Source organism: Thalia democratica, chromosome 4 (assembly GCF_965202585.1).
Source record: "Thalia democratica chromosome 4, ktThaDemo2.hap1.1, whole genome shotgun sequence".
NCBI classification, from domain to species: domain Eukaryota; kingdom Metazoa; phylum Chordata; class Thaliacea; order Salpida; family Salpidae; genus Thalia; species Thalia democratica.
Genome location: NC_139168.1, coordinates 33,775,333 through 33,793,990, shown reverse-complemented (window position 1 = coordinate 33,793,990; position 18,658 = coordinate 33,775,333). Strand labels below are relative to the sequence as shown.

Here is an 18,658-nt window from a genome sequence, read left to right as displayed (position 1 = left end):
TTTTTATTAAGTTAATGTTTATTTTTTTTTTTAAATAAAGTTTACGTCACATTTTACAGTTCATTTTTAGTCTAAGCTTCTTTTCAAATAATATTTAACAAAATTGTATTTTTTTCTTTTACTTTGATACTTAAACTTTGACTTCTTAAAGTTTTAACACAAAAATTATTGACATTTTAAATTTATGCTTATAAATATTTCTTAGAATTTAAGTTTCTCAAAATTACTAACAACAAAGAATAAAACTTAATAACATCATATCTTAATGTAACTTAGAAAAATATTTTTCCAACCTATTGACATTTTCTTAATCTTACATTTTTTTCAAATTCTTAGTGTAATTTGATAAGTTACGGAGAATAAATGTTTTCCTTTATTGGAACAAATTTAAAAAAAAACAGTTAATGGTGTATAAAGTTAAACATTTATAAAGTATTTTTTCAATGCGAAGCAAGTTTTCTTAAAAAAAATAGTCTTCATAAAAATCAACATTAGAATTTTAAAAGTAAGTAAGTAAGTCTTAAAAAACTCAAATGATACTTTATTAGATTTTATAAAAGTACAAATACGAATAAGAATCAAATCAAAAAAACGCTATATTTTAATTTTTACTAACAAAAACTTGCTATAATTTTATTTAGTTTAAATAGTTTTCATAAGTCAGGGTTAATCTTAGATTTTTATTGTAATCATGCTTTTCTAACTTCGTTTCAAAAAAAAATAAAAATAAGTGCAGTTTTTCATATTAATTTTTTTTGAACTTATATCGTACAATAAATTTTTATAAAAAGTTTAAACTAAGAATAACGTTTTCTTTAGTTTTAAGCTCTTTTAAGTTTACTGTTTTTTAAATTAAAGGAAGTTTAGTATTAAGATAAACAGGTTTACGTTTGATTAAAAATTGTTTTTTAAGATGTTACCATAGATAAATCTTTTTTTTTCGAAAAACCTTTAAAAACAAATAAGAAGCTAAAACTACTAGCTAAAAATAAGTATAAATTCTATTCGATAGTTTCAAACAACTATGCTTTGCGTTGATAAATATTTCTAGCAATTGAAATAAACCACAAAAAATAGTACAAGCCTTTCTTGAAACAAAAATTGTCACAAAAAACTTTTGATATTTCAAATTAGGTGTGAAATAAACAAAGCCTTTTTACAGTTTTTAAACTTCTTAGTAAGAGCAATTTCTTAAAATCCAGTACGTTTAAGTGAGTAGTTGTGTTTAGTTCTGTTGACATAACTTTTAATAATTAACTTTAAAGGTAAAACTACAAGTAGGGGAAGATTTGTTTATTTTTGGTTATATGCAAAGTTTTAAGTGTATAAATAGTTTTATCGACTAAAAACCAGTATTTTACAATTTCAAAGTATATTTTGTTTAGCTAAGCTTATATTTTGTTAGAATTTTAGCTGGTTAAATTTTATATAATTTTAACAGATTTTACAAAATCATGCTTCTGGTACTTAATAGAATTAAAATCATTTAGTAAAAAAGACATATAACAATGAATATTTTCTATTAAAAAAAGTATACTAAAAACGATTAAAAATAAACAAAAAAGTTCTTTACTACTTTTACTTAGTTTATCTTAGCATAAACTAATAGTTAGTTGACAAAATATTTTCAAAGTAGTAGTTATAAAAAAAAACATAAACTTTGTTACTGCTAATTTATAAAAAGTTGAAAACCATTAATTATTTTAAAGTTTTTTATAGTAATCGAAGAAAACATACAGTTCAATTAGCTTTTAAAAGAAAATAAAAAACTTTTATTTAATTCAAACTTTTTAAACAAATGTCTCATATATAGTTATACTATATTTTTTATTTCAAGTCTTTAAAACGATTAAAATAAAGCTAAAGCCATTGAAACTATATATTTAAATTGATATTTTATTAAATAACAGAAACTATAAAAAAAACAATGAAATCTAAGTTCGTATTAGTTGCAACCTTGCTTTTAGTTGGCTGTTATGGCCAACAAAACTGTTCAATGACAAACCCGTGCACTCCATTAAACGGTATATGTTTGTTAACATAGTTAAACATGTTAACTGTTTATTAAAAACAATAAATACATTTAATTTTACTGAACGATATAGGCGAGAAGGATTTTTCAGTAGTGGAACAGATTGTATCAGTCGACGGGTATCTAAACTCGAACTTGACTGTAGCGGCGAGTTCTTTCAATTTAGATTGGTTGACTGTGAAAAGAAGGTTGTACAACGGAAAGTACACTGGACCGACCTTCCGCGTAAAACCTGGTGACTTGTTTGACCTAAACCTAGTGAGTTTAAAAATTTTAAACTTTATTTTATTACGAACCAGTAGTACATCAGCTTTTTTTATACCTTGGCTACAATTTTATACTTAAATCTTTTAGTATGTTATATGTTGTTCTTTATAACATAACCTGTAACTTATGAGCGAAATCTTTTAGATTTTTATACTTTCTTAGATTAACTAGTCAAAAAATCATTTGACCTTCCGACCTTCCGCGTAAAACCTGGCGACTCGTTTGACCTAAAACTAGTGAGTATTTTTGATTCGAATAGTTCCGATAAAGTTCAAATATTTTTCAAAGATTGATAAACTTCAAATTTCTTCATATTTAACCAGTTTAAAATTTGTACAACAAAAAAAAACAATTTAAAAAACATACTTTGATGCATTTGTTAATTAAATAGTATTTGAAGCTAATGTAATTATAAAACAGTAATCAAATTATAAAAGTTTTAACTTATTTTTCAATATCTCTTGTTACACTTTTGATGTATTTCACTGTTAAATTACAAAAACAATCCATCGTTTTTCTCTTTTACTCGAAATAAGCTAGTATTAAAATGCTAAAAAGTATTATTTTTTGCTTAACGAATAATTTTTGAGATTTTATGTAACATATTTAATTAGCTGTAGTGTAAGTTATTATCCCAAAAAAGGAAAACTCGTGAACCTCCTACGACTGTAAGTGTTAGTATTTAGTAGTAAATTTATTTTCAAATTTTATTTAATTCAAAGCTTTTATTCATACCTAAGACTAATAGATACGATTAAAGTTATTTTTAAACAATTTTGAAACTTAAAAACGACCACTTTATGACTTCAAATATTATTGATTAAAATAACAATATTTGCATAAAATATACCTGTGACACTAAGTAAACAAATTTAAATAAGCAACTACTAACGTTTCTTAATAACGTTTTATTATGTATTATAAGCTTTAAATAAACAAAACAAGTAAATTCACGGAATTGAAGTTTAAGTTAAAAAAAACTGTTTTTCTCTTTAGTTAAGTATTGTTTATGAAGTAAATGACAATTTAAACAACTCGATTATACAGGAACTTAAACTAAAGTAGTTAATATTTTATAAAAAGCACCAATGAAATACGTAACAACTCAAAAGAATTAAGATTTTTTTTTTACCATACTAGTTTTATTTTCAATTAAAGAATATCGCAGTAGCTTAGTTTATACTAAATTTTGTTTATTACTTTATTATCAACTTTATATATTCAAAAAAAAATAAATAAATAAAAACTTTAGCTAAGAGTCTTAACTTTATAATTTAGTTCAACAAATTGGAAGATCCAGACTTCGTAGAAGCTCCGATCAACTTTTTCAGGTTTCCAAACAAAACAAATCTTCACACCCATGGACTTCATATTGCAAGTACAGTAAGTAATAATAACAACAGCTGTTTTATGAAAAAAATCTGAGTATGTTATATTATAAAATAAAATAAAATAAAAGAAGTAATTCTTTTTTGCTTGTTATTTACTTATTTAAAGTATCTTTCTTTTTTAGTTATAACGTATCTAAAGGTTACATCTTAATGTTCCTATACACGCGCAGTTTATCGAAATATCTTTTTAGCATACTTAGCATTCAATAGCTAACATCTAAAAACTCATTTAAACTCTTTAGTTTTACAATCGTCAGTTCAGTAAAGTTTAACATACAAAAACACTGTTTTTATGTTTTTAATGAACATTTTACATTGAATGTACATCTTTATGGGGGAACGGGTCACTTTTGCATGAGGGGATACTTTTGCACGAAAGGTCAATTTTTCACGAGAGGACACTTTTGCACGAGCGTCACTTTAGCACGAGGGTACGCTTTTGCTCGGCGTCACTTTTGCACGAGTGGACAACTTTGTACGGCGACTCTTTTGCACGAGCGTCACTTTTGCACGAAGGCTCATTTTTGCACGAAAGTAAAACAGATATAAAAATTAAAAAGAAAAAAAATTGTAAAAAAAAAAAAGAAAAAAAAAGCTTTACTAAAAAAAAAAAAAAAAAAAGTTACCGACCGAGGGTAAGAGTTAGTGGTAACAGTTAATAGTAAAAATTAAAAAGAAAAGAAAAAAAAAAATAAAATAAAATAGAAAAAATAAAATAAACTAAACTAAACTAATAAAAAAACAAAACAGAAAATAAAAAAGTTAACGACCGAGGGTAAAGGTTAGGGGAAACTGTGACAAAAAAAAATTATATGCACCAAATTTAAATTATTAATAAAAAAAAAGCAGGATAATAAAAAAATTATAAAAAAAATTATAAAGAACAAAAGAATTAAAAGTTTACCGACCGACGTTAAGTGCTAGGGGTAATAGTGATATCAAAAAATAAATAAAAAAGAGTAAAGTTAGTAAAGAAATAAATTAAAAAAATTTAATCTGTGCAAAAAAGTCTTCGTGAAAAAATGACCCTCCGTGCAAAATTTTCCCCTTGTGCTAAAGTGATGCTCGTGCAAAAGAGTCGCCGTGCAAAAGTGTCCCCTCGTGCAAATGTGACGCCTTGCAAAAGTTTCCTCGTTCAAAAGTGACACCCACTCCTTTATGGTTACTAATTTATTTACATTTTTAAATATTTTGCATTTAGACCACTATTCTTCCTTATTAATATAAACTCTAATTTTACTTTACTTTGAAGAAACATATAGTTTACAAAAAACTTTAAGTATTGTGTTATACCAAAATAAACTATATAGTTAAATTATAATTTATAAAGCAATGCTGTTTACTAACGTTCAAATTAAAAGATATTTTATAAATATTTATGTAAAAAATATATTAACTTTTGCTGTTTTGAAATTTTTGTTTTTAAGCTAAAGTGTGCGTCGTTGGCCGAATACTTGCCGGACCGTTTCTGGCCCACGGACCGTAATCTGCCTCGCCCCAGTTTAAAAAATTAAAGTTTTGCTATTTTTTTAAATATTTTCCAATACTTCCTCGTTTTTAAATTTTAACCTGTATATATTATAAAAAACATTTAGAACAGGGGTAGGTAGCCTTTTATAGTTTTTGGGCAAGTTTTTGTAAAAAAATTATTTGTGGGCAGCAGAAATACAGAACAGAAAGAAATTTTCTGCGGGCCTTACATATTTAAGATACTTTTAGTACCATTAATACTATTTTTAACCAATAGTGTGATAAAATATGCAATAACAAAGAACTAGGAACTACTAGTTATAAAATAAATAGTCTTATTGTGAGTTTTCAACTCAAAAAACTTCTGTTTTTGTTTTTTTTAGAAAAATAAGTTTAGGCTGAAATTTACATCAAGGACTGAAAATTAAAATCTGAATACCATATCAACAAACATGAATTATTTATAATATATATAGAAATTGATGATAATAATAGTATTTACTTTAAATTAATTTCTATAATAACTAGTAGTGTACCATAAAGTATATAAGAAAATAATGGAAACTATTGATTGATTATTACAAAACAAACATAATTACTTAGTTACAGTAAAAGCTAAGTAAACACAGTTTTGAATGGGATTATAAATAATTAAATTATCACTTAATCTAATTTTTTTTGCAAATAAACATTTCAACATATATTTTTATTCTAAAACATTAAGTTTTTTTAACAACATACTTAATGTTTAATAATCTTAAACAATTTAGAATCAAAATTATCAAAATGGTAGAAAAAATATGAAAATACTAAGAGTAATTTTAAAAGACTACACAATTTAAGTCTGTTTCGTGACTAGTTTAAAAGACTTTTGTTTTTATTTAAACAAATTAAGTAATATCTAATAAGTAGCTAAGTATTCTTTTATATCGTCATGAAAAAAAAAAACATCTTAAAAACTTAGCTACAATAGACTATTTAAAATGTAAGTAAACTGTTAACTCTTGTATTTTTTTATTAATAAGGAGCCTCAGGACAACCCCTTTGTCGAAGTGAACCCGGGTGAAAGCTACCAATACATGTACCAGATCCATAAAGACCAGCCAGCAGGTACATACTGGTATCACCCACATACGCATGGCAGCGTTCACTTTCAAGTAAGTTGTTTCTTTGTTATACTCACGATGACAGTTTAGTTGAAGAACAGATATTAAACAAAAATTGTTTTATGAAAAGTTAAACAAAAAGTAAATTAAAAAGTTCTTTTTTCTAAAAGAACTATTTTTTATACATTTAATCAAACTAACTTAATTAAATGTTTTATTGTAAATAGGTTTTGAGTGGAATGTTAGGAATGTTGATTGTTGAAGACGATCCCAAACACGAAATATCAGGATACTCGTGTCCTCACAACTGCAATAGAGAAGTGCAAATAACTTTCCAATCTTTTCAATATGCTGAAACTGACGATGCTGCCTTTGCTGTCGTGCAAAGAGATATTCAAGATGATAAAAGTTTCAGGTTTGAAAAATATTTATTTTGTTATTTGTTCTATTTTTAGTTTAAATTAAGCTAAACTATTGAAGTTTCGACTGGTTTTCTGTAAATACTATAGCACAGCTTCAAGTGAAAAGTTAATTTTAAAAGGTGTTAACCATAATTACAGCGCATCTAGCTAAAAATAAGAACTTAAACTTTGTACCGACAAATAGTTTTATACAACCATATCTAGCATTGATAATTAAAAAAAAATTCAATACTTTTAACTCTTTTTTTTGTTGCATATGAATATATTTTTAAACATTCATAACGTAGTTAGATAGTTTTAATTAGACTAAAATTCAAACATGCAAAGTCATTGATAACTTTTCTTAAACTAAACATATAGTTTTGAATTTTGTATTGACTTCAAGAGAAGCTTTGAGTATTTTGGTTTTCAAAGAATAAATATTTAACGAAAATAAAAAGATACAAACTGATGAAGTGACTACTAAACATAGATCAAAAACTTAATTTTATTAAAAGTTGCAAATGCAACATAGCATGGACATAGCTAACTCGAAAAAGTTACGAATCTGCAAAAAATTAAAACATGTGAAATGACGCAAAATAACGTTCTAGCAGGAACAGAGTAATTTAAACTACCTCTAATGTTTTTAAATTTTATATTAAAGTATGCAGTCATGTTAATACTTCAAAAACAAATATAATGTTGAAATATGAGTGATAACTGTATACAAGACAATTTATATTGCTCCAACCCCTATGATTCTTTATTTGTTGCCACTTGTGTAAACCCATAATACTTTCATTGAAAATAAGTATAAATAAATCACGATTTAACTCAAAAACAATAATATTGTTAACTGTACAATAGTTTTTGTGGAAATTTTCAAAATTGAACATTTAACATGTCAATAGAAACAAAAACAAAATATGAAAACTTTTGTAACATAAAATTGTATGATTTAGATTTTTGAAGAAAAAGCTACAGATTTTATTAGAACCAATTTTGCAATGTATAGCTTTTAGAAATCTTATACAAATTAAAAGTATACAGTTTGTATGTATTTTATTCGTTTATTTTTTACGACACTAAAAGTGCTAAAAAGTAAATATGTGTAAAATTTATCTCTCAGGAATGCAAAACTTAGTATAAATGAATACTAAAAGTTAAGAAAGTAGGGTTTTTTTAAGGTGAAGAATCGAAGTCAAACTGCAGAAACGTACCAAGCTTTGTACCTGCAACATAGTGTTTAGATCCTTTTTACTTCATAAAAATTTTCTACAACTTAAGATCTCATTCATTATTCCAAGATATATATTTTTAGGTTAAACGATCAGCTTTTAGAATACGGTGCAACAACACTTGAAGAATGGTTGGAAGATCCAGCTAACGACATAAGATATGTACTTGTAAATGGCCAGTTGAAGCCACAAAAACAAATAATTACCAGTAAAATCTACCGTTTTAGGTGAGAAAAATCTACAAACAACAAGTTTTAGCATTCACAAGTGAATAGGTGTCAATATACACTTAATAAAAGTATAGCTTCGAAAAGAAATTTTTTGTTCATTTAATATTTAATAGTTTAAGTGAAAAAAATTAAAAAAAATTAAAATAAATAAATTGAAATAATTTTTTAAAAGGAAACAAAATAAGTAGTATTAAATATAAAAATAGTATACTTAAAAGTAATAGTAAATAATTATTACAGCTTAGTATATAATTGCTTTTAAAAGTATTTGAATTTTAAGGATTATTTTGTTATACATGTTTTTCATTTGCAAATAACTTAAAAACATAAACTACTTTTCACTTAATAAGTTAAAATATGTATTATATACTGTTTATTAAACGATAAAAAAACGCTAAGAAAATTTGTTCTAAGGACCTGCTGTACGAAAAAACCTTTTGATATGGAGTCGTACACCACATGCTTTTACAATTTCTTAAGAGCAAAAAAAAATTTTTATAATCTAAACTTTTAAACCTTAAGAAACAAAACTATCAATAAAATTAAAGAAAATTAAACGCAAATTAACTAAGTTATGTGTTTACTTACCAAAAGTTTTATTTATAATGTACTCAAAAGCTTGTTTAACAACGAAAAATTAAAATACAGTCTAAGCCTAAAACTTAAAATTAAATGAATAATGAACATTTTTAAAGCTAAATAATTGTTCTGACTTAATTAATAAAACGAGTTAAACAATACTGATAGCAAACATAAAAATATTTGAAATATAGGTCACAACTTATTTAAAGAAGGTAGAAATGTAATAAGCTTAATTATTTTTACGTCGAATATTATCAGAATTTTATGCTTAAGGTTTAAGTTTTCATTTTTTAGTTCATCTATTTAGTTTTAAAATTTAATTAAAACAGCTAAACCAGTTTATACTTGTATAGATAAGAAAATATTATATAATTTTGATAATTTCAATAATGTTACTTTATTAATATATCTTTATTAATCAATTAATTAATTAAAAACATTACTCGAAGATTTGTCAATGCAAGAGTTTTGTCAAAACAAATTTTATAAAAAGATTGTAGAATCTAAGAATACTTTATTAACTAAAATCCCATTAACACTTAAAAAGAAAGACATTTTAACTTTTTTAATATATTAAAAAGGTTTGTCAACGCAATAGGAGTGCACGCATTAGCTCTAATAATAGCTAATGAGAAAGGTAACAAATGTGATATGCAAGAAATAGCTATTGACGGTGTCTACCTCGATAAACCGAGAGTACCGTTGTTTAATAAATCGCTACTGATAGCAGGAGGTAGACTGGACTGGCTAGTCAGATGTGAAAAACCAGGAACATATTCGGTCAGTTATTTTGATAAACTGAATTAAACTAATTTTAGTGGTTTTTTATTCAGCTCTTTATGGTCTTAGAGTGCAATACAAGACAGTTCACTTAATTGGTACACATCATTAAGTATTTTTCTAGTATAACATTAATTTTGTCATAAACTGTTTTTAGTATAAACTGTTAAAATTTTTTTTCATCATGTTAAAAAAATATGTTTTCAACAGCTAAAATCGGATTTCAAAGATTCAGATATGCATTCACTGGTCGACCATCCCACTTTTATCGGAGACTTGATGAAGATTCATGTTGTTGACAACACTACAGACCCGTCAGTGGAACCAATGCTTACTAACTTACCTAAACTTCCTACATTCTTACAAGACCTAAGGTACGAACCTGATGAAAAGATAAAGGGAAGATTTACTGTTGAAGTCACCCCAACAGATACACTTGGAAGGGAAGATTACATGGAAAACTACCCAAGGTAAGTTTATTTTTTCACGATAAGTTAATTGTTTAACTAATGGTATTTATTTTTATAACTTATAGAAAAAAAAGGTTTAAGTTTTTCAAACTACTCATAAAAACGATAATTTTTTTTTGCCTAAGTATCTACATTCAATAAAATTGTCATAGCGACTCTAATTACAAAAATTAACTATCATTTAGCTTTTTAATGCTACAATGAATTCTTTAACATATTTTGTTTAAATTAGTCTAACTGATTTTGAACTACCAACACCAGAAAAAATTAAAATAAACTAAATTTATACCAGAACAAAATCGCTGGTTAACACTATTCAAGAGTGGAATTTCGTGAACACTGAATTCGAAACTTCGCATCCAATACACATGCATATAAATCATATGCAGGTATTTGTTTAAAAGCATACTTTTTATACTTAATTCTACACTACTTATATCAAAAGTTTTTTTAAAATGTACTAAAGTTTGTTATACGAAACATTAATTTGATTAATGAATTTAACTGCACGAATAAACAACAATCCAAGTGACATTCTGCGACTTTTAATAGGAAATTTGCTGTATTTTTTAAAACTTTATCTTATGTTTAATCGCATGATTTAAACATATTAAAACTGACAAGTCATTTTAGGTGGTCAGTTACAACAAGTACGTTGGCCCAGTTGGTATTGGAAATGATGATGGAGAGTGGAAATTGTTCGATCATCAGGGAAATACTTGCACTTTTCAACATGCAAATTACAATGGTTATTTTTTCAAATAATAAAAATCAAAATAGAAATTCAATTTTTATTTTTTAAATCATTCAAAATATTTTACAGATTCATTAAAAAAATACTAAATGTTACTTTATTCTCCAGATTCTGTCGACATTGAATTTCCCGACGGTGCGACCGAAGCTTTAGGCCACGAAGACAAACACGAAGGTTCAAAAAGTTTTGGGTACGCCCAAGTAGGGGAGTGGAGAGACACTTTGTTGGTGCCCCCACTTGGAAACATTACTGTAAGTTTTTATTTGAAATATTTTAAAGGTATATGTTTTTGTATATTAGTCTGTAGATTTGACTCTTAAAAAATTCTAAGTCTCTACTTCCTAACATAGAAAGAAATATACTTTTTATTTTTTCAAAAGTTTGATTGACAATCTTAGTTTCGTTTAAAGAGTTTGTTAGTTATCTATATTTTGATTTTGCTCACTATTTTTACTAACTGCTCAATTAACAACTTTTATTTATATATACTTTTATTATAAACTTTTAGTTTGTTTCAAGCACTGACGAGCTCTTCGAGCGAAGTTAGTACGAGCACATTAAAAAAATACAAAGTATAAAATTAGTGTTGGATGCTATGTCATAGAAAAAATAAACTTAGAATATTCTAGTTTATTAGGTATGAATTAAGTGATTTTTTCACAATAAAATTTTTCCTAACATTTCCTCAACTTTCAAGGTGAGATTTATGACGCACGAATTCACGGGAGATGTGATGCTTCATTGCCACCTAACGGGAGATGAAGACCAAGGAATGATGATGACGACACAAATTGTACAACAAGGTTTTATTTTCAATTGTTATGGATAACTCTTAACAAAGTTATGGATAATGGTGTAAAATTGTTTGAATAAGTATTCTCTCAATATATGATACAATACTCTAAATTAAGCACGTATATAATACAATCAACTATAGTATATTTAGTTCAGGCAGATGGAAGTTAATAATTACCTTCAACTGATTATATTTTCAAAACTAAAAAAAAAATTTTGTTTAACTCTGAATAAGTTATATTATATAAAAAAATTATAGAAATAGTTGTTTAAATTGGAACTAATTGTGATGTATGAATAGTAACTTAGAAAAGTTTTTCTAATTAACTTTTTTAATTGTTTACATTTTTTTGCAAGCTAAAAGTATACAATTTAAATTAATACTAGATGTGAGCACTCTTTATGTTCTTCAGTCATATTTTTGCTGCTTTATTTTAGAAATTTTTGATACTTTCTGTAAGAAAAAAAGGGCATATAAGTTAAGTTTATTGTAAAAAAACTTAGGATAACAATAAAGTAAAATTTTAGATAAGTCTTTTTGTTCTTTAGAACTTTATGAATAGAAAATGTAGCTATAGCTGTGAAAATCATCTCTATCGTAAAAACTCATTAACGTAAATCAGTATTTTAGTAAAGTAAACCCACCTTATTTTTACATCTTATTTATTTATGTACTTTTATGTACAAACTGTAATAAACAAGGTTGATTTTATCTTTTTAAAGTTAATTTTAATACTTTCATAAAATAACTTCCTGAAAAAAACATACTTTATGCTTGAAATCAGTATTAAAATGTTTTAAAATCATTAAAATAAAAAAAACTTTTAATCGTAGGTGCCGATGGTGATAAATAGATAGTTTTTTTGAAACAACGCATGAAACCATTTATACTACATTTATATATTGTTACTAACACTTAATATATAAGCATATTTGATCTATCTATATAAAGTCGCGATCATAAGTATACACAAAAAGTATGTTCAACGTCAATATTTCACACATTTCCAGGTTCCAACATGATTGCAAACGAGAATTCAGGGGACGCAGCACCGGGATCTTGTATGATCGTCAGAGATTACGATAATAACACGTCAAACGTGTTGATGACGTCATCATTACAAATAATATGCTCCTTGTTGCTTTACATCGTTTCAACAATGTTGCACAACTAATGTAGAAGTTAATTATTCTAAGTTTTTTGGTAAAATGTTTTTTTAAAGACATAATGTTTGTATTTTTAAAAATGTAGAGTTTATGGTAGTTTATACTTTAATTTTAAGTAATTAAATATTTTAAATCAAGTAAAACTGTTAGTTTGCTCAATAGTAAATGGGTTTAGAAAATATAATTATACCTTCATAATAAATGTTACATTTGTTTAAAATTTGACAATTGCGTTTTATTTTCATAAAATCCACACTATTTGTTTTAAAACATCGATATTTCATTTAAGATAATTGATTATTACCTATTTATATTGAAATATACCACTTTATAGATCAAATTTAATTTTTTCTAAGAACACGGTGACTATTTAAAAATGATTTTGTTCCTCTGCTGTTAGTCTAATATCATTTTTTTAATTGGGTAGGTGCAAAATATTCTCGAAGAGATACTTTTGCACGAAGACTTTTTTGCACAGTTTAAAACTTACTTTTTTATTTTTTTTCTTAATAACAAAAATTCTTGTTATTGTACAGTATTTATTCATGAAAACCCTCAACTTAATTTAAATTAAAATTTTCAAAAACATTAGATTATAATTTAAATACATTCTATTTTACATTTTTAAAGCACGCATGTGTCAAGCAAATTTATTTTTTAGCTCACTACATCCTGTATAAATGAGTGGGTATTTTCTTTTAAAAAACAGCAGCTTGACTTTAAATACCAAACGATCTTTAAACTTTTTTTTATTCTGTTGTATAACAATTAAATAATTTTTAGTCTATGGCACGATAAACGTTTTGTGGTTATAAAAGTTAAAAATTTTCTTAATTCGTTGTTAATTTTTTTTTAACTTGTATAACGTGTTGTTTATGCTATCAATAATAATAAATGCCATTGTTCCTACTAGACCCTACAAGATTTTATTTTTAATTATAATGTAAGTTATTGTACAGTATTGTTTTAGTAACTATGGCTTAGCCAAAAAAAACTTCAACGCTCAAAATTTTAACTTTCAAACTTTTTTTTTCTCACTAAGAAAGTATGCTATTTTTGAAACAAAATTCTTAGCCCGCAACATCCTTTATAAAGGATTGTATATTTATTTTTCAAAACAAAACAGCTAAATTTTATTCGAAAAATAATAAAACTTTGCTAAACTTTATTGTTTAAAGAAGTCATATTATTAATTCTGTTTATCGATGACAATATATATCATAAGTTTTGATATGGAAATTATAAAATGAAATATAGTTTTGAAGTTTAGCAATTCAAGATAAAAAGTGTTTTTAACAAATATTCTTAACATATTTTTTAGATTGTGTTGAGAAAGATGTATTACTTTACTAAAATTTTTCAACTTTTAAGTTTGTTCTTTTTATATACAAATAATCTTAAATGTTTAAAACAACAAAATTATATCCTTTAACTTAGTTTTTTAAAGCTAAATATTAACAAAGTTAGATTATTGCAGTAACCAACTTATAATAGTTTTATATTTTATATGTATAATTAATATTATATTATTTCCTATAGTCGTTAAATCAAATTAAATCATACAGCTTTTTTTTTAAGTTTACATTAAAATATATTTGTACCGTTTATTTAACTCAAATTACCTTTTTTTTTTTTAGTAACAGTATAAGGTTTTGTTATAAAGCTTAAACTTTGCTGAAAAATATTTATGTATATTAAGTTTTAAAATACTTTTTTTTACAGTTTAAAATAGGTATATCTGTGTCAAGAATTTTTTTTAGCTCATTACATCCTGTATAAATGAGTTGGTTTTTTCTATGCAAACGTAAAACTTTGAAATCAAACACCTTTCAATATATTTTTGTAATTTAATGCAAAACATTACTTTAAATTAATTTTACCTTTTTGACTATAAATTTGTTAAGCTCTAGCAAGTTAAAAAGTTGCAAGTTAAAAATCCAAAAATTCTATTTAATTGTTTTTTTTTTAAACTATTTTATGATAATTATATTGGAAGCCAAATGTTGTCCTAAAGAAAAATAACAAAATGTAAATGTTAAACAAACTTTGCAATAAATAATTGATAAATACTTCGAAAAAAATCACTTGTCTTAATAAAAACTATGTATTATAAATGAATGGCTATTAAAAAGTATTATTTTAGTATTTTTTTATAGTTTATTTTTTTATAATGTAATTTTTCTACCTTTTCAAAAAAATCTTAAAATTTTCAATATATAAGCTTATCAATTTGCTAGTATACCATTTTATAAATATACTTATTTGATAAGTAAAGGTTTATAAGTTTAGTAAGTGTAGATATTTAAGCTTTTTAAAAGTAAGGTTTTAAAGTTTTTTTTACATAAGATAAATCAAAAATCACGTTCAAACATAGTCGCATTTATATCAAATACAATGATTTATTTGTTACTTAAACAGTGGTTCAGCTTAGCTAAAAAAATTTATCTTCAAAGTTTTTTCTTTAATTTTTTTTTACATTTAGAAAATTTTTTCAAACGATTTTTTAGCACACATCATCCTGTATAAATGAGTGGGTATTCTATATTCTCAAAAAAAAGGTAATTTTTGCTTTAAAATATTTTTCGTTGAAAATATTTAGTCAAAGTGTTGCTCCAAGCTATATACTTGTTGTATTCGAAAAAATTTGTTTGTAACTACGGTAAATGAAAAGATTTATGTTATAAAAGTGAGTAAGTTTGAACAAGTTAAAGTATATGAAAACTATATTCAGTTAAAAAAAAGTATTTATACTAATTATAATTTATTGCAACTAGCGTTTTTTGTTTTGTTTTATAGTTTGTTATTATTTAACACCGTAGAACTTTTGCTAAAAACACTAAAACATAATTGCTTATTATTTAACCTAAACACGTATACTGTATTATTATTTTTTAAGTTTTAAGACTAATTCTATGTAAACATTTAAATATTTATGCTTAAACTTTTAACTCAATTGTATTAGAATTTTTAGTTCAGAGATTTTTTTTTCTAAAACAGTTTTGTTTTTAGACAGTTAGCATATATTATATAAAAAGTAATAAAAGCATTTTTTAAATAATAATATAATATAATAATTTCAATTAAATAAACTTACTGACAAGTTAAATTTAAGTATGCAAATTTATAAATATACTTTAAACGTAACTCTAAATAAAAATTCAGTAAACACTTCAATAAGGTACGCACATTAAATACAGGCAAAAAAGCACATCTTACGTGAAATAAGTTCCTTACAGACTTTTTTCTACAAATTTTGTCCTTATCATACCCAATAGTATTTAGTATCTAATTGTTCAATAAAAAAATGTACTGTTCTAATTTAAATGGAAATAATAGGTTTCTTTAATTAAATAGTTGAGTAATAACTTAATTAGCGACTAACTTATTTTTTCTTCGTTTTATAAAATATCATGAATTTTGTTTTGAATTTTTATTTCATTTCATTTTTTTCAAAATATAGGGATGCATTTTGTACTAAAGTTCTACTTAAAAACATTTAATGGCATAAAAGTGGAACATTTAATTCTATATAAAAGCGTTATTGTGTTTTTAATTGATATTTTGAGTAGTATCGTTATTTGTAAATTTAAAAAACAAGTATGTTAAAAGAAAATTAAAACATCTTATAACGTTAAATTTACTACGTGAAGTTTTTTTACAAAGTAGGCTTTATATAACTTGTTTGTGTGCAGATATATACATTTTTTTTTAATTTAAACTACTTTTTAACTTTATATTAGTTTCAAAATTTATTGTATTTGACTTTTTTTAAGCATTTAAACGGAGCTACTTATATCAGTAAAGTATATAACTAAGAAAATGAAACTGGACTTTTACCGTTACGTCTAAAATTATAGTTTTTAAATACAACTTTGCTAGTTTTTTAACTTTCAAAAACTTTTAACAACAGGTTTCAAATCGAAATAAAATACCAGTTGCTAAACTTAGCCTTATGTCTAGAGTGAGAACGAATGTGTTTGAACAAAACCCTGAGTATTTAAAATGGAAAAATTATGTTCACCTTGTCCCCAAGTTAAAAAAACAGGGGTTGGAGCAGTTTGTGCATAACTACAAGAGAATGCAGGGTAAAGGGGATTACCCGTTTAAATGGGGTGACGAGGTCGAGCAGATGATGGTCAAGGTTGACGATGAAAACAAAACTGTCAGGTTGGTTTTAAAGGGGACTGAAGTTCTGGAAAAACTAAAAAAGTTGAACAAAACTTTGGACGAAGAAAGTAGGGTCGATTGGAAGCCGGAAATTGGAAAGTTTATGGTAGAAAGCTCTCCGGGTCAGCCTTTTGGAGATACGATGGACGACCTGGTCAAAGTGGAAAGCAACATGAAGTTGAGAAGGGACCAGATAAACAGCTATTTGGGTGAAAACGAGAAAATGGTTACCATGACCACGTACCCGCTGATTGGTTGCAAGGACTACACCATACCTTATTTGGAAGTTAGACCGGAAAACCCGATGACAAAGTCGATATTTTTCCATGACGAGGTAACCTGTACATACCCGGCGTACAGAGTCATTCTGTGGAACATGTTGCTTAGAAAAGGGTCAAAATTTGTGTGTAACGTTCCAATTTACAAAGACGAGAACACTAAGGTGCCGTTCAGAGAACATTTCAGAGACAAAGAAGACCAGGACGCATGCTTGGACGACCACATTTACATGGACAGCACCTGCATCGGTTTCTCCAGCGCCTGTCTTCAAACCACCGTTCAATTGGCAAACTTAGAAGAATGCAAGAAAGTTTACGACCAGCTCGTGGCAATATCACCCGTCCTCATGGCCATGAGCGCTTCAAGTCCTTTTTTTCGCGGCATCGTGTCGGACGTGGACACTAGGTGGACCATGATGATGCAGTGCCACGACGAAAGGACAAAGGAAGAAATGGAAACGATTAAGAGCTCGCGGTGGGACTCGGCAGCAATGTACTTGTCTGAAGAGCATCTAAAGCTCAACGACGTCGAAGCCTCGTACGATCGTGAAGCTTACGATTTTCTCCTTTCTCAAGGCGTCGATGAGACCGTGTCTAATCATGTGGCCCATTTGTGGATGCGAGACCCAGTGCTAATTTCGGAAGACATGCTAGACCCGGACAATGAGGAGAGCTATGTTAACTATGAAGTGATGAACTGCCACACGTGGCACCCAATAAGGTTCAAGCCGCCTCCGGGACCCAAGTCTCCTATTGGCTGGAGATGCGAGTTCAGGGTCATGGAAATTCAACCAACCGATTTCGAGAACGCCGCGTTTGCCGCGTTTGTGGTGCTTTTGGTCAGGGCCTTCATTAAGTTTGACGTTGATCTGACCACTCCGTTATCGGGGCATCACTCTAACATGGACAAGGCGCAGATGAGGGACGCTGTAAGGACCCAAAAGTTCAGTTTCCCCAGCGAGCTCAGAGTAGGGAGTAAAAAGAAAGGAGAAGTGGTGCTGATGTCCGCCGACCAAATCATGAACGGAGACGGAGAAGACTTCGTCGGTCTGATTGGCCTCGCCAGAGAGTATTTGAAAGGAGAAAACTACACGCAAGCAACTTCGACGAAGCTAGACGCTTACATGAGTCATCTGAGTGATATAGCCTCCGGTAAGACGCTGACCATGGCGCAGAAGATGAGGCGGTTTGTAGAAAATCATGAGGATTACAAAGGAGACAGTGTGCTGGACCACAAGATAAATTACGACATGATGAAAGCTTTGTGGGATGTTTAGTTCATGTCAGGGGAAAAACTTACTTTAACTTTTTTTTGAATCCGAAAAAGTTAAACAAAACATTGCTCTATATTTTTAGTTGTATTTTTAATTCAAATACATTGTATAGCTTGGCTAATAAATAAGATAACTTTTATAACAAAGAACTAGCTAACATAAATCAAATATCAAGTAGCTAGACTTGCTAAATTAGAAACTTTCGACCAAAGATTTGATATTTTAAAATCTAAAGTTTAATGTTTTTAGCTAG

The 18,658-nt window shown here is 26.8% G+C and overlaps 1 protein-coding gene and 1 pseudogene across 1 annotated transcript; both read left to right on the top strand.

The window, feature by feature from the left end:
- The first annotated feature begins 1,996 nt into the window (after positions 1–1,996).
- LOC145833286 (multicopper oxidase CueO-like) lies at positions 1,997–12,694 on the top strand. The gene is made up of 13 exons (XM_082940473.1): positions 1,997–2,030; positions 2,106–2,290; positions 3,578–3,682; positions 6,186–6,317; positions 6,494–6,681; positions 7,992–8,135; positions 9,302–9,500; positions 9,711–9,970; positions 10,263–10,359; positions 10,604–10,718; positions 10,833–10,975; positions 11,422–11,527; positions 12,531–12,694. The coding sequence occupies exons 1-13, from the start codon at positions 1,997–1,999 to the stop codon at positions 12,692–12,694; spliced, it is 1,872 nt and encodes a 623-aa protein (XP_082796599.1).
- Positions 12,695–16,638: 3,944 nt separating this feature from the next.
- Positions 16,639–18,408, top strand: LOC145833285 (glutamate--cysteine ligase catalytic subunit pseudogene; annotated as a pseudogene).
- The last annotated feature ends 250 nt before the right edge of the window (positions 18,409–18,658 follow it).